Genomic DNA, 13413 nt, shown 5'->3' on the forward strand with positions numbered 1-13413 from the left:
AGGTTTTGTTCGAAATTTAGGCGTCAAAACAAAAGCAAATCGAAAATAAAAGCACCAAACTTTGAGAATCCGCAGAGCGAGGCGCCTTTCATCCTAAGTTTACACAGTAAGTTTACAATAAACTATGCTCATTGATAAATTTATAACCGTCCGTATACTGTATCTGTGGTTGAAACGTTTTATTTATTCAAAAGCAATAGAAACTTTATTTTCTCGTGGAACGACCCGCGCGGAGAACTTTGTAAAATATCTAAGAAATGAATTTTTACTTCTATATTTCCTTGGCTTTGCGAGGAAATCTCGATCGAGGTATAACTTGGCTACCCTTGGTATTATTTATTGGTGTCTTAGAAAAATGAAACAGAACGAAAGTTCCATATAACGTTTAAGTTTGAAACTAACTTTAATTTATGTTACATTTAAATCGCAATTTCTAAAAAAAAACGGATATTCCCAAAAATTACATCGTGATCTTTTTCACGCCAAATTTCATGTCTTTAAAGCTAGCGGTTGTTTTTGAATATATTTATACTTGATCCTATGGGAATATCGGGATAAATGAATAATAAAAACACACTTACTCGTAGATTATTTAATCGAAATACCTATGGGGAAGTGCTGCCAAAACTAACTTACGCTAACAAAAATTACAAAGATCTCAAACAAATCAATAAAGACCCTATTTAAATATGACTACAGAATCAACACCCAATTACTATACAAGAAAGTAGAACTGTTCAACCTAAGACAGCTATAGGTACACATACTCAACATGCATTTTCGTAAAAAAAGATCGTAACAATTAAAATACATTCAGACATCTCTTTCACACAACGAAAATTCAAACACTGTTTAAGAAATACAAATAAGTTAAAACTGCAAAAAATAGAACGGGCTACGGTAATAGTAGCATAATGTATAAGGGGGCTCGAATTTATAATGAATTACCAAATAATAATGTGAAAGATTGTGAGTCGCTCAGTATATTTAAAACCAAAATGAAACAACACATTCATAACACTGTATAACTTTTACAAATCTCCAACGGTCATGCTGAAATGTTTAATTTTAAGGAATTATATTTATTATGTAAGCTCATTTTAAGTGAACTGTACTGTTCTTATGAGTAAATAAAGCATCTCTAAACCTAAATAGTTGCAATGTCATTATGTTATTCTTTAATTCCAGGTACCTCCATACCAAATTGCAGAGTTTCCGCTGAACAGTTATGAATAAATTATTCACAGACGGAATCGCGGGCAAAAGCTCCTCATAAAAACTATTAGTACGGAACCTCACATTGCGCAGGACACGACACACACTTGGTCGGTTTTGTGTTCTCTTGAGTAGTTATCAGTGGGACCAGTTTGTGACCGTGATTACAGAATAAGTAATAGTACCAGTACCGTGATACGTAATTTTTAGTTGTTTTTTTCTACTTTGGATAATAATCTCACGAATAAATGTTTTTTCGTTCTCTTTCTTCTTTTCTATCTTCATTGACGTTGTTAAAGAGCAACCACGCAAAATTTTACGTATGAAGACTACCCAAGTGGTTAAGATTTTGAGATTTAACATGAATCCCTTGGATATATTGGGTTAATTAAAATTTCTTAATTTCTCACTTTTTAGTGATTTGTAGCCAAAGTACATCTCACAACGATTCTATTAGGCCGTATTAAGTTGCCTACCTTCGGGCTTCAGCATCAGATCAGTTCGAAAGAATCATTAGGGGGGGAAGAAGTCCAGTTCTTCAGTAGTCGTAAATTTTTGAGCTGTCACGATTTTTCCTTTATAGCTTTAATTTGAAAAAATAAATAGGGTCGGGTTTTTCATTTCTTTATCACTCTGCACTTTGTTTGTTTAATAACGGAGTCAGGAAGAATAAAGAAGTCAGGATAGATAGGATAGCATTTTTTTTTTCAAGTCCAGTGCAGTAATGAAACGCAAATCAAATTGAAGGAAACGTCATATAAACGTCAATGCCAAGTGTCACTGTGTCAGGTGTTCGCAATATTTTTATTGCGATGTGCGTATAATGTGAATTTTTACATAAAAATATCAACGTTTTGTACAATATTCTGTGATTATATGTGCTTTTAGTGAATAAACTGTAGAATTTAGCTTATAATTAGTACATTTTGTAAGGATTTGCCGTATTTTGATAACGCGGAAGCGACAATACTAATTGGTCTTTTTTGCAATCACATTTTCTGTCGTTAGGGCGATTGTAGAATCGTAAATAATGGATTACGTGACAGCTTTAAAGATTCTAGTGATCGGGGAGAGCGGTGTAGGTAAATCTAGGTAAGTTAAATACAGTTTTTCTTAGCTTTTAGTACACAAAGAACATCTGATTCTCTAAACTAGCACAAGGAAATCATGAGTCATGATATCAGTAAAAGGTACTTTATTCATCAAATTTTATTTCATCATAATTTCGTGCTTGTGTTTTCTTGTCTAGTACCTACTTGAAAAAGTTGGACCATGTTAACTGGTAGTTAGCCATATTTTTTCCTTTGTGACACAAAAATGAACAAGTTAGTTTTTGTGTCACAAAGGAAGAATAAATCATTAATTTTATTACCAGTGTTATGTGCCATTATTTTTCAACTCCAAACAAAAATGCTGAAGTTATATCATATCTCTTGCCCGCAGTATCATTCTTGCATTCACAACGGGTGACTACAATGCATCATTCCCGGCCACAATCGGAGTTGACTATAAATGTAAGATTATGGAGGTGAACGGAGTGAAAGTGAAGCTTGGTATATGGGACACAGCGGGCCAGGAGAGATATAGAACATTGACCTCCAGTTTCTACAGGTAAAGACACTTATGGCTTCTGGAAATATTTATGGGTTAAGGTGAACAATAAGTTTTGGTAAAAATTTAATTTTTAGTACAAGCTTTTTTTGCTGACTGTACTTGCATTGTCACCCAAGCTACATTTGCATACCAAATTTCAAGTCAATGCCATTAACTGTTGAAGAGCGGTCCTGTGGAGACGATCCTGGCCGGGCTACCAGAATGTCACTACCAGATTATTTTACTGTCATGCAATTTACATAAGCATACCAAATTTCAAGTCAATCCAACTACTGGAAGTTGGTCGAATTTAACTTGCAAGATTTGATTACAGACAGACAGACAGACAACGGGACAGGTGAAACTAAATAAAAGCTTGTAAAAAGGGCTTTAATCATAATTTTTTACTTTAAGTGTAGTCACACCTCGAAAAACTTACAGAAACCTAGCCTATTGTTATCCAATAGAATAAAATTGAATTCACAATACAAAATTACCTACAGGTAGGTAAATAGTGTACGTAAATTACTGTGACATGCAGTTGCTAATAAAGCATTTTATATCTTAGGTCATACCTACTTAATTAGGTATGTTGTAAAGGTTGAAGCTGTTTTTTTATATGACAGGGCAAAACGAGCAGGTGGTCACCTGATCGAAAGCAATCATGGACATCCGTAACATAAGTTGAGATATGGATGTGTTGCTGGCCCTTTGAGAAAAGAGTGTTATAATAGACAACTTCAATATGACTCACATTAATCTCCAATTCTACATAATTCTGAATAGATTATCAAATCAAAAGAACACATGATGGTGACACATTGTTTCATTTTACTCATAGTATAGTAGTCCGCTGCTAAGAAGTCAATCCTGACACCTGTCATCCTGGTACTAAATACGTCAATGTTTATGTTTTTTGACATATTCAGTATGGAAGTAACATATGTCAGAATTGACTTCTTAATGGCGGACTACTACAACAATATTTTTTTTACAGAGAAGCTCATGGAGCTATATTGGTATATGATGTATCGGAACCAAAGACTCTAGCTAAACTAAAAGAGTGGGTCGAAGAATTGCAAGTCTACTCCACTAAGAAGAACATTGTCTGTCTAGTTGTTGGAAATAAAATTGACAAGGTTAGTATTGGATGAATCCAAAAAACATCAATTATTAAGCAATTCATATATCGTCCCCTTACGACCAGAATCGCTTAAAGTCACTTTTGGGCAAAACTGAGTTAAATATATCGTTAGAATGTACTTTCCAAGATCTACATGCTGTTGAAACCCGTTTTACTGTACGATACTCCAATACCGAGTTACGTTTTTCTTAAGCTCACTTAAAGCCGATTTTTAAGAAAATCAACACCCAAAAACAACTACGCGTTGGTTAAACAGCATTTTTTTTTATTTTACAACAGCAAAAATATTTTAATGTCAAACAAGCGATTTTTGAATGTTAAGATTTCAATAAAAATGCAATTTGAGTACTGCCTAAAAGTGCTAAAATAATGTTAGTAGGTTTCGCCTGTTGAGCATTACTTTATATTTCAATTATTGCAACAGCGAAAACAAACTAAATATAATATAGGCGATATTGCTTGTAACAATGTTTGCTTCGACCATAAGAAGCGCTACAGCCAAAATCGCTTAAGTATCGCTTAGACGTTTCGCGCTGTATTGTAAAGTAGTGTGCACTTTGTGTAGGCTAGCTTAGTCGGTTCGTACACGCTTGAAAGCACGATTCATAATAAGTAATTTTTAAAAACTTATTTAGGTAATTATAGATCTGTTCACTAACGAAAGTCTGCCCCTCCACATTCTATAATTGTAATTGTACCTAAACGTATCCGTACGACAAGTCTATGTGTGCGTAGCTCGAACTTGTCCTCGTGGCTTCAGTCGCAAGCGTACCGTCAGTCACGCACACTAAGACTAAGACAATGTGTAAGTACTTAAGAGGTTTTCTCGTGTACATTAATAATTAGCTGTGGAGGGGGCTTCGTGAGTGAACAGATCAATGTATAACAGCGATTCACTTGCCGTAATTTAACAGTGTTTTTCTTTCAGGTGACGATAAGGAGCATGGATATTCAGGTTTCGATGAACTAAATAAGCCGCGTATCCACTAGAGGCAGCCTCGGGCCGAGCGGCTGCCTCGCTCCGAGGCCGCGCAAGTGGAGACGCTGCCAAAGGCACGGCTCAGACTGAGGCTCCTTTGAGCACGGTCAAAAAACCGACAAAATATGGCTCGGCTCGCGGTGCTCGGCCTGAGGCTGCTCTAATGGATACGCGGCTATAGAAAAACATATAACCAGATCAACAGACCGTCAAAATGAACCGTGATTGTCATTTAGATAACCTACTTATTTACTACTTCGTATCGTAGGTACGTCGTATCAATGAAAAGCTTATCACGGCATAAAACATTTACGTAGTCACACATTTTCATTGTTCTTGGCTTAGGTAATATTAATTATCCATGGCTGGTTTGAGTAGCCACAGCTAAGACAAGCAGTGATGAAGAAGAAGACTGATGATTATTACCATTAAGGTTATTTTTCATCACTGCTTGTCTCAGCTGTGACTACGTCCGGCACACGCTCAATAACGTCTTCATCACAGGCCAGTGCAACCAGCCATGGTGAATCTCCGGTATAACATTTTTTTTGTAAAAAGTCATTAAATTTTTTTTTTTTTAGCTGCGCTTATTGGCAGTGGATTAGTGTATAGCTTTTTAATGCAGGTAGTTTAAATTCCTCTACTGAAAGAGGTTCAACAGAGTTTGGATTCGATTTTCTGTTGCCTTGTCTTGTTCGACGGTTGGTTTGCAAAGTTACAGGCCTGGTATCAAAACTCAAAAAGTCAGACGACATGTCGTAATTGATAAAAATATTACCTATACAAATATTAAGCCAAGAACAATGAAAATGTGTGACAACGTAAATGTTTTATGCCGTGATAAGCTATTAATTGATACGACGTACCTACGATACGAAGTAGTAAATATAGTAGGTATCTAAATGACACTCGCGGTTCAGTTCGACGGTCTGCTGGATCTGGTTATACCTATGTTTTTCTATTTAGTTCATCAAAACCTGAATATCCATGCTCGTTATCGTTTTGATGAAGAAGAAGACTGATGGTTATTACCATTACGGTTCCTTTTTCATGACTGTTTGAGTGGTTACCTTGAGAGGTGGTGGTGGCCTTGAGACGCTAAATGCCTTTTTATTAAAATGTTTGAATAAAATATGTTTTTTGTTGTATGCATGTAATCAAAAGTTCCATAATTAAATGTATTAAGCAGCACATATGATATTAAAGGAATAACGTAATATATCTCACATATACTAGAAATATACTACTATATTTAAGACTTTAGCTCGCTAGTTTTCATTTATTTATATTTTTGGGCTATTTGGTACCTATTTGTTGAAATAGATTGATGGAACTCTTTCGAAAAATACAAGTTATATGTCTTTGAATGATAAAACAAAACAGAATAATGCTACATTGCATATAAGATAGAAAAACAGAAAAAAAGCCTAGAGTCAAAACATCTTAGAAATATTTTGCACTTTTAAGCGCGCTTAAGAGGTAAATTCCGATTTGTTTACAGCCAATACCTCTTATTTGCGCTGAGACTTAACTAAAAACTTAAATTGTATAAAACATGTAAGCATTTTAACACTGTATTCGGCGAAAAATGCTTCAATTATGGACTTAAAATGATAGTTTATCCAATATATCTGCGTAAACTTGCTAGTTTAGAAGATAAAAAAAAACGTGTCTACAGGCAAAATCGCTTATCTGCAGTACCTTTTGAAGAAAAGCCCTATTTTAACCTACTCGGCGCGAGTATAGAGTAAATAACATAGCCCTATCCTATTAAGGGATAAATTATCTAAATAGAAACACAGAGATGTTTTTAGTATAACTAGCTTTTATAGGTTTTTAGAGCATGCAAACCTTTAAATGCGTTTTTCTCGAAACTACATTTCATGCAGATAAGCGATTCTGGTTGTAAGGGGACGATATCTGTATCCTTACTAATTCCTGTCTGTCTATATGATAGTTTTTGTCACAAAAAATGTAATAAAAATGTAATTTGGGCTCCACAGAAAACCAGCGTTACTGCACATATTGTGCGGCAACACATGCTGAGTGGAGACCCTTTTTGGTATCCTGCCGTGTCACCTAGTAACATAGTTTTAGTGCTAGTTCTAGTCTTAGTTTTAGGTGGTACTTTTTGGAGCCAAAATAAACTTTTCTTTCTTTCTTTCTTTCTAATACTTCCCACAGGTTAGCGATGAAGAAATGCTTGTCAGATGAATTCACAGGCAAAACCTAGTTAAAAATAAAAAAAAACATTGTCATCACATCAGCCTTAGGATGCCCACTGTGTTGGACATGCATGCCCCATGAAGATTCAGTTGCTTCGGTTGGAAACAGCCTGCATCCACTGTGAACTAGCCTTATTGTCCAACAAACTCTGAATAACAATGTTTTCACCACTTCTTTCTATCATATATTTAGACGACCAGATGGCCTAGTGGTTAGAGAGCCTGACTACGAAGCTTGAGGTCCCGGGTTCGATTCCCGTGTCGGGGCAGATATTTGTATGAAAAATATGAATGTTTGTTCTCGGGTCTTGGGTGTTAACTATGTATTTAAGTATGTATCTATCTATATAATTATATTTATCCGTTGCTTAGTACCCATAACACAAGCTTTGCTAAGCTTACTTTGGGACTAGGTCAATTGGTGTGAATTGTCCCGTAATATTATTTAATTATTTATTTATATAGTACTAGCTTTTGCCCGCGACTTCGTCCGCGTGGAATAGTAACTTTGGAAGTATTTAAAATTTATTTAGGATCCCTATTTGCCAATAATAGCACATATAAACTCTACGGTTTACTGAAAATAATCTATTTGTTTGAAATTCCTTAAGAACTTTCATCCCCATATTTTCAAGTAAACAGGTCGAAATTTGAAAACAAATGTTTTTTAGGGTTCCGTAGCTGAAAAGGAAAAAATGGAACCCTTATAGGATCACTTTGCTGTCCGTCCGTCCGTCTGTCTGTCAAGACCCTTTATCTCCTAAACGCGCGGAGTATCGGTATCGAGTTGAAATTGAAACCGTAAACTCAGGTCAATAGTCCCGAAAGCTGTGAAAAATCAAACTTCTAAGTCAAGGCAATCAAAAGCTACAGTCATTAAAAAGGTATTTCCATGTAAATCGCCTTAACAGAAAAAGTTATAGGGTACTTCCAGAAAAATAATTGTAATAATTGTATTTTTTTCTATGTGTACCTATCTGTTTCTGTATCGCTTACTATGTCTGGTGTACAATAAAGAGTCTTTGTATTGTAGGTATTGTAAATAAGAAAAATCTGAAAATTATAGTTTTTCATGTCTGACTGTCTATGTCAATAAGCCATCTAAAATGACCCACATTGCGAACATTTTGCTTGAGCTTAGAAGGCTCTGCTAACACTGCATGATCTCCTCTACTAACATCACCTCTCGCAGGTAAAATTTTTTGAACAAATATCTATTTATCGCTTATCACGTGCCCAAATGCCAAGTTTCATAAAGAACCATCGATTTATCTTCGACAATGACGATCTTTCATATTCATTCCCCTATTTCACCCCCTCACAGGAGAGTTTTAAAAAACGCGCGAATAAATATCTATTTATCTCTTATCACGTGCCGAAATGGCAAGTTCATCATCGATAATGACGACCTTCCATATAAATTTTCATTCCCTATTTCACCCCCTCGCAGGTCGAATTTTCAAAAAAGCTCAAACAAATATCGATTTATTTCTTATTAAGTGCCTAAATGCCAAGTTTCATGGTTTTATCTTCGACAGCGACGAACTTCCACCTTATTAACTTCATCCCCTATTTCAACCCCTTAAAGCCTCCTTTTTGGCGATAAAAGATAGCCTATAGTCTTCCTAAGGTCTATTCTATCTCTGTACCAAATTTCATCAAAATCGGTTCAGCGGTTAGGCGTGAAAGCGTAACAGACAGACAGAGTTACTTTCGCATTTATAATATTATAAGTATATTAGTATTATAAGTATATAAGTATCTTATTAAGTGCCTAAATGCCAAGTTTAATGATTTTATCTTCGACAGCGACGAACTTCCACCTTATTAACTTTCATCCCCTATTTCAACCCTTAAAGCCTCCTTTTCGCGATAAAAGATAGCCTATGTTCTTTCCCAAGGTCTATTCTATCTCTGTACCAAATTTCATCAAAATCGGTTCAGCGGTTTAGGCGTGAAAGCGTAACAGACAGACAGACAGACAGACAGAGTTACTTTCGCATTTATAATATTAGTATGGATAGTATGGATAAGATAAGGTAGAAAGAGATAGTCAATCCGATCGCGAATGTCAACGCGTTAGACAATACGGCCTTAGGTCATCTGCCCCTCTCGTTGGTGGACGTCCTATGCTGCGGTTCCCGATCTGCAATAAAAAAATAATGTCTTATTTTTTTGCAGCCTCGTCAAGTGACCAGAGAGGCTGGTCAGGAGTTTGCACAAAAGCACAGGATGCTCTTCATTGAGAGCAGTGCCAAGACCCAAGAGGGAATCAGCTTAGCGTTTGAAGAGCTGGTGCAGAAGGTAAGCAGTGTTGGTTCAGTTTCAGGATCGGTACAATTCGCAATAAATAAAAATAAATTATCCATCTGTATTTTTTTCTATTTTTTTTTGGGGCTTAAGTGCACCTGTGTGACTTGCCAGCCTCATTAAAAGACCCGATGGCCACATTCATCAGACACTCCATCTGTTATATATACACTTTCATGAACTAAACGTTTTTAGGTGTAGTTTTTTTTTTATAATTCGCTGCCTGAACTGGAAATTGAACCAGCCAAGTGGTAAAAAAGTTGTTATTTAAGGACTCAATCATGAGGATTTTTTTTTTTAAATAATGTTTTAAAAATAAAAGTAAGTGTTATAAGCATTTGCATAAGCTTTGCTTGGTTTGGAACTAGGTCAATTGGTGTCAATATCAATTTTTTTATTTTTTTTATTTAATTTTTACAATTACACAGTGTATACATGACACAATTTTCGCCAAACTGCATGACAGTAATATAAATATCATGGTACATACGAGTATTTAGTTATTTATTTTTATTTTACATATATTTTCAGGAAAGTTATTATTGGTGTTTATTTGCCATTTTAGTGGGTATGATTTGGTAGTTATAGTGGGTAGGGAATTGTACAAAATCTTTTGAACACAATTAATTTTTATTTAATCAAGATTAAAAAAAAAACTTATTTCAGATCACAAGAATACATTTTTTTTTTGTCAGGAATATTTAAGATATGTATGCACCTACTTTCCCTCCAAGTAGCATAGGCGTGAGACAGTGTACCCAGCATAACATATAATTTTGATTGTCTTCATAGATAATCGAGACGCCAGGCCTCTGGGAGTCCAATCCTTCGTCATCCAACATACGCATAGGAAACGAGGAGCGACGGGAAGAACAATCGTCGTGCTATGACTACACTTGTACCATCTAAACCACTATGTCTTTGTCATACAATTTTAAAGTACCATTTATAAAATACGTCACCTAATTTTGGGTATTTTTAAAACCATTGTCACACTTTTAGCACGTCTCGGAAACGTTATTTAAAATTTAACGTTTTAACGGTTCTTTGTGCATTTCTTTCGGAAATACAAAGAAACTAGAACTAAATCGACGTTTTAAAAAACTTGTTTAATTTGTTGTCTATCTACTGACGCAAATTTAGTTTTGCAATTCTGTTTTTTTTTTTCAGTCTAACAGTAGGTAGGTACCGTTGGGCGCGAACGCATCGAAGAGCTAAAAAGACGGTTAAATTTAATTTTGTTTGTGTGACGTATTTTTATGAATGACCATCAAAGTTACTTTTGAAATCTTTCAATCAAAAAAAAAATATTTTGACATGTATGTTCTGGATTGACAGCTGTCAAATTTTCATATTTAATACAAATGCGTCTGAATTGTGTCTATTTGTACAAAATGCTAAATAAATGCACTAATTTAAGGTTTTGTTGTGTGGTATTTTTAAATGGGATCGTTTTAATTTTATACCTACTATATTCACGATTTAATATATTCGGTACAGTTGCTAGCAATCATCATCATCATCCATCATCATCAACATATGTTCCGTTATAAAATGTATTGTGGGTGAAATGCTGCCTACAGTTTGATAGGCCCCTGTTCAAACCCAAAGAAGTTTTAAAAGTGAATTAAAAATCAGAATTTTATACCTAGATCAGCGTTTCTTAACCTGTGGTCCGCGGACCCTGGGTCCACGAGTATGTGTATGGGGGTCCGCCGTCTTATCTATAGACATTTGAATTAATAAAATTGACCTAATTTATTCCTGTTTTTATTAAGTTGGTCCTTGAAATCATGCTTGATTGTCTAGGGGTCGCGGACTGAAAAAGGTTAAGAAACGCTGACCTAGATAATTATTGGGTAGAGATAATTCGAAATCGACATGTTCACAAAGTTTATATATTATTTAAAAGCGACTGGATGACCTAACGATGTTGTTTTCATTATAAGAATATTGAAGCTTGGTAATTGTAATAAAAAATTGACATGAGCAGCTTCCTTTAACCCTTTGAACGCCAAGAACACCTAAAGGTGTCATGTGCGGTTGTGTTAGCCACGTCAGCAACGCCTAAAGGTATCGAGGCTAAGGTGTACTTCGATCATGAATAAAATCAATTGGGATTTTATTTTTATTTTTAGTCGATCATTTGAGATTTTAAATTATGGCGCGCAATAGTAGGTATTTGGCGGGGACTGATTACTAAATTCAAATTGAAAGGCTGGTATACCTAACAGACTTCAGTTCCAGTGATTCTTGAATAACAATGAAATCAAGACCTCTTAATATTGGATTATGATTGGTTATTTGGAGTCTTTTTGTATTTTTTATTTCAACTCCAATTTGTTATTTTACGGTAAAAATTTGGATTCGTGTTTTTTTTTTGTTATTTTCGATATGGTCTTAATATGGACTATTGGAACGCGTCTACCTACAGCTACTATACATTTAAAAGCGAGAGTGGCTTATAAGTGTTAAGATTATTTCTAGCATTTATCATGCATATAAGCTTTGTGATGATGGGACTGGGCAGGCCACGTCAGCCGTATGGAACCCATAGGTGGGCTGAAATAGCCACAGACTGGATACCAAAAATGGACTTCGGCGGCGTGGCAGACCAAGGCGTCGATGGCGGGACGATCTGGACGCCTTTCTTCGCAGCTTTTTTTTTTTTTTTTTTTATTCGACTGGATGGCAAACGAGCAAGTGGGTCTCCTGATGGTAAGAGATCACCACCGCCATAGACTACTGCAACACCAGGGTATTGCAGATGCGTTGCCAACCTAGAGCCTAAGATGGAATACCTAAGTGCCAGTTATTTCACCGGCTTCTTACTCTCCACGCCGAAACACAACAGTGCAAGCACTGCTGCTTCACGGCAGGATAGCGAGTAAGATGGTGGTAGCAATCCGGGCGGACCTTGCACAAGGTCCTACCACCTGCAGCTGGTCAGAGATCGCCCAAGAAAGGGTAGAGTGGAGGACATGGGGGGAGGCCTTTGCCCAGCAGTGGGACACCTCTACAGGCTTCTAAATAATAATAATAATAAGCTTTGTATAGCTTGTAGCTTTTTTCTGCATACCTACCTATAATCCGATAAGGCGGCGTTTCCACCAGAGATGAATGAGGTAACAAAGCGGTGCGAAGGGCTGTGTCTACCACAGATGTGCGAGGTGTTCAGAAGTCAATGTCCTGTATGTACTTCACTTTTTCATACGTCTACGCTCGGCGGTCGCTGTATATAATTGTCATTATGGCTTATGTTATGAACCAAAAACCTATCGTGGTAGTGCACTCGTATCTAGTTGTTTAATTTATTGTTGAGAATGTAACGGGAAGAATGAAAATATAAATTAATAACTAAAAATATTTTAATTTTAATGTCACAGAAAATATCTTGCGACGATTTCGTTATTGGCGAAATTCACGATTATTTAATTGAAACAATCGTCCACTGAACAGTTATACTTAATAACTTTTTTTGTTGCTCCATTATTGCACAAAAAAGTTCACAGACGCGTGTCTCAAACGGATGGCACTCGCGCTCGCACTGGTCCCAAGCGGTCCGAGATATCGTGTCCGTGAGCAGTGTCTATGTTGCGTTGCTCGAGCGCACTTGTAGGGAGATTGATTTCTGAACTATCTGTGTTTTGTGGTGCGGTGAAAGGGGGGAGCTAGCTCAACTAGTGACTGAGTTGTAAGTACCCTAGTTAGTTACCTCCTTCGCACACATTTGCACGCATCTTTCCGTTGCTTTTTATGTACAAAAACCCGCTCCGCTGAGTATTATCCACTAGCGCTGCGCTGAGCAAATAGCGTTTCTATTGGGCATGGTCAAACACATTCCTCGTCACGCATCCTCGCACTCTGGTGGATCGCAGCCTTTTCATGCGCTAGGAAATGCGTCAAAACTATCGCAGGGCTACTACGAAACTCGAAGTTCGTATCGT

The 13413-nt window shown here is 36.3% G+C and overlaps 1 protein-coding gene across 1 annotated transcript; it reads left to right on the forward strand.

The window, feature by feature from the left end:
- The first annotated feature begins 1984 nt into the window (after positions 1-1984).
- Positions 1985-10910, forward strand: Rab18 (RAS oncogene family member Rab18). The gene is made up of 5 exons (XM_074095966.1): positions 1985-2307; positions 2659-2826; positions 3806-3947; positions 9338-9460; positions 10259-10910. Exons 1-5 carry the CDS (start codon positions 2246-2248, stop codon positions 10373-10375), a joined length of 612 nt encoding a protein of 203 aa, XP_073952067.1. The 5' UTR covers positions 1985-2245; the 3' UTR covers positions 10376-10910.
- Positions 10911-13413: the final 2503 nt, after the last annotated feature.

This window comes from Choristoneura fumiferana, chromosome 13 (genome assembly GCF_025370935.1).
Source record: "Choristoneura fumiferana chromosome 13, NRCan_CFum_1, whole genome shotgun sequence".
Lineage (NCBI taxonomy): Eukaryota > Metazoa > Arthropoda > Insecta > Lepidoptera > Tortricidae > Choristoneura > Choristoneura fumiferana.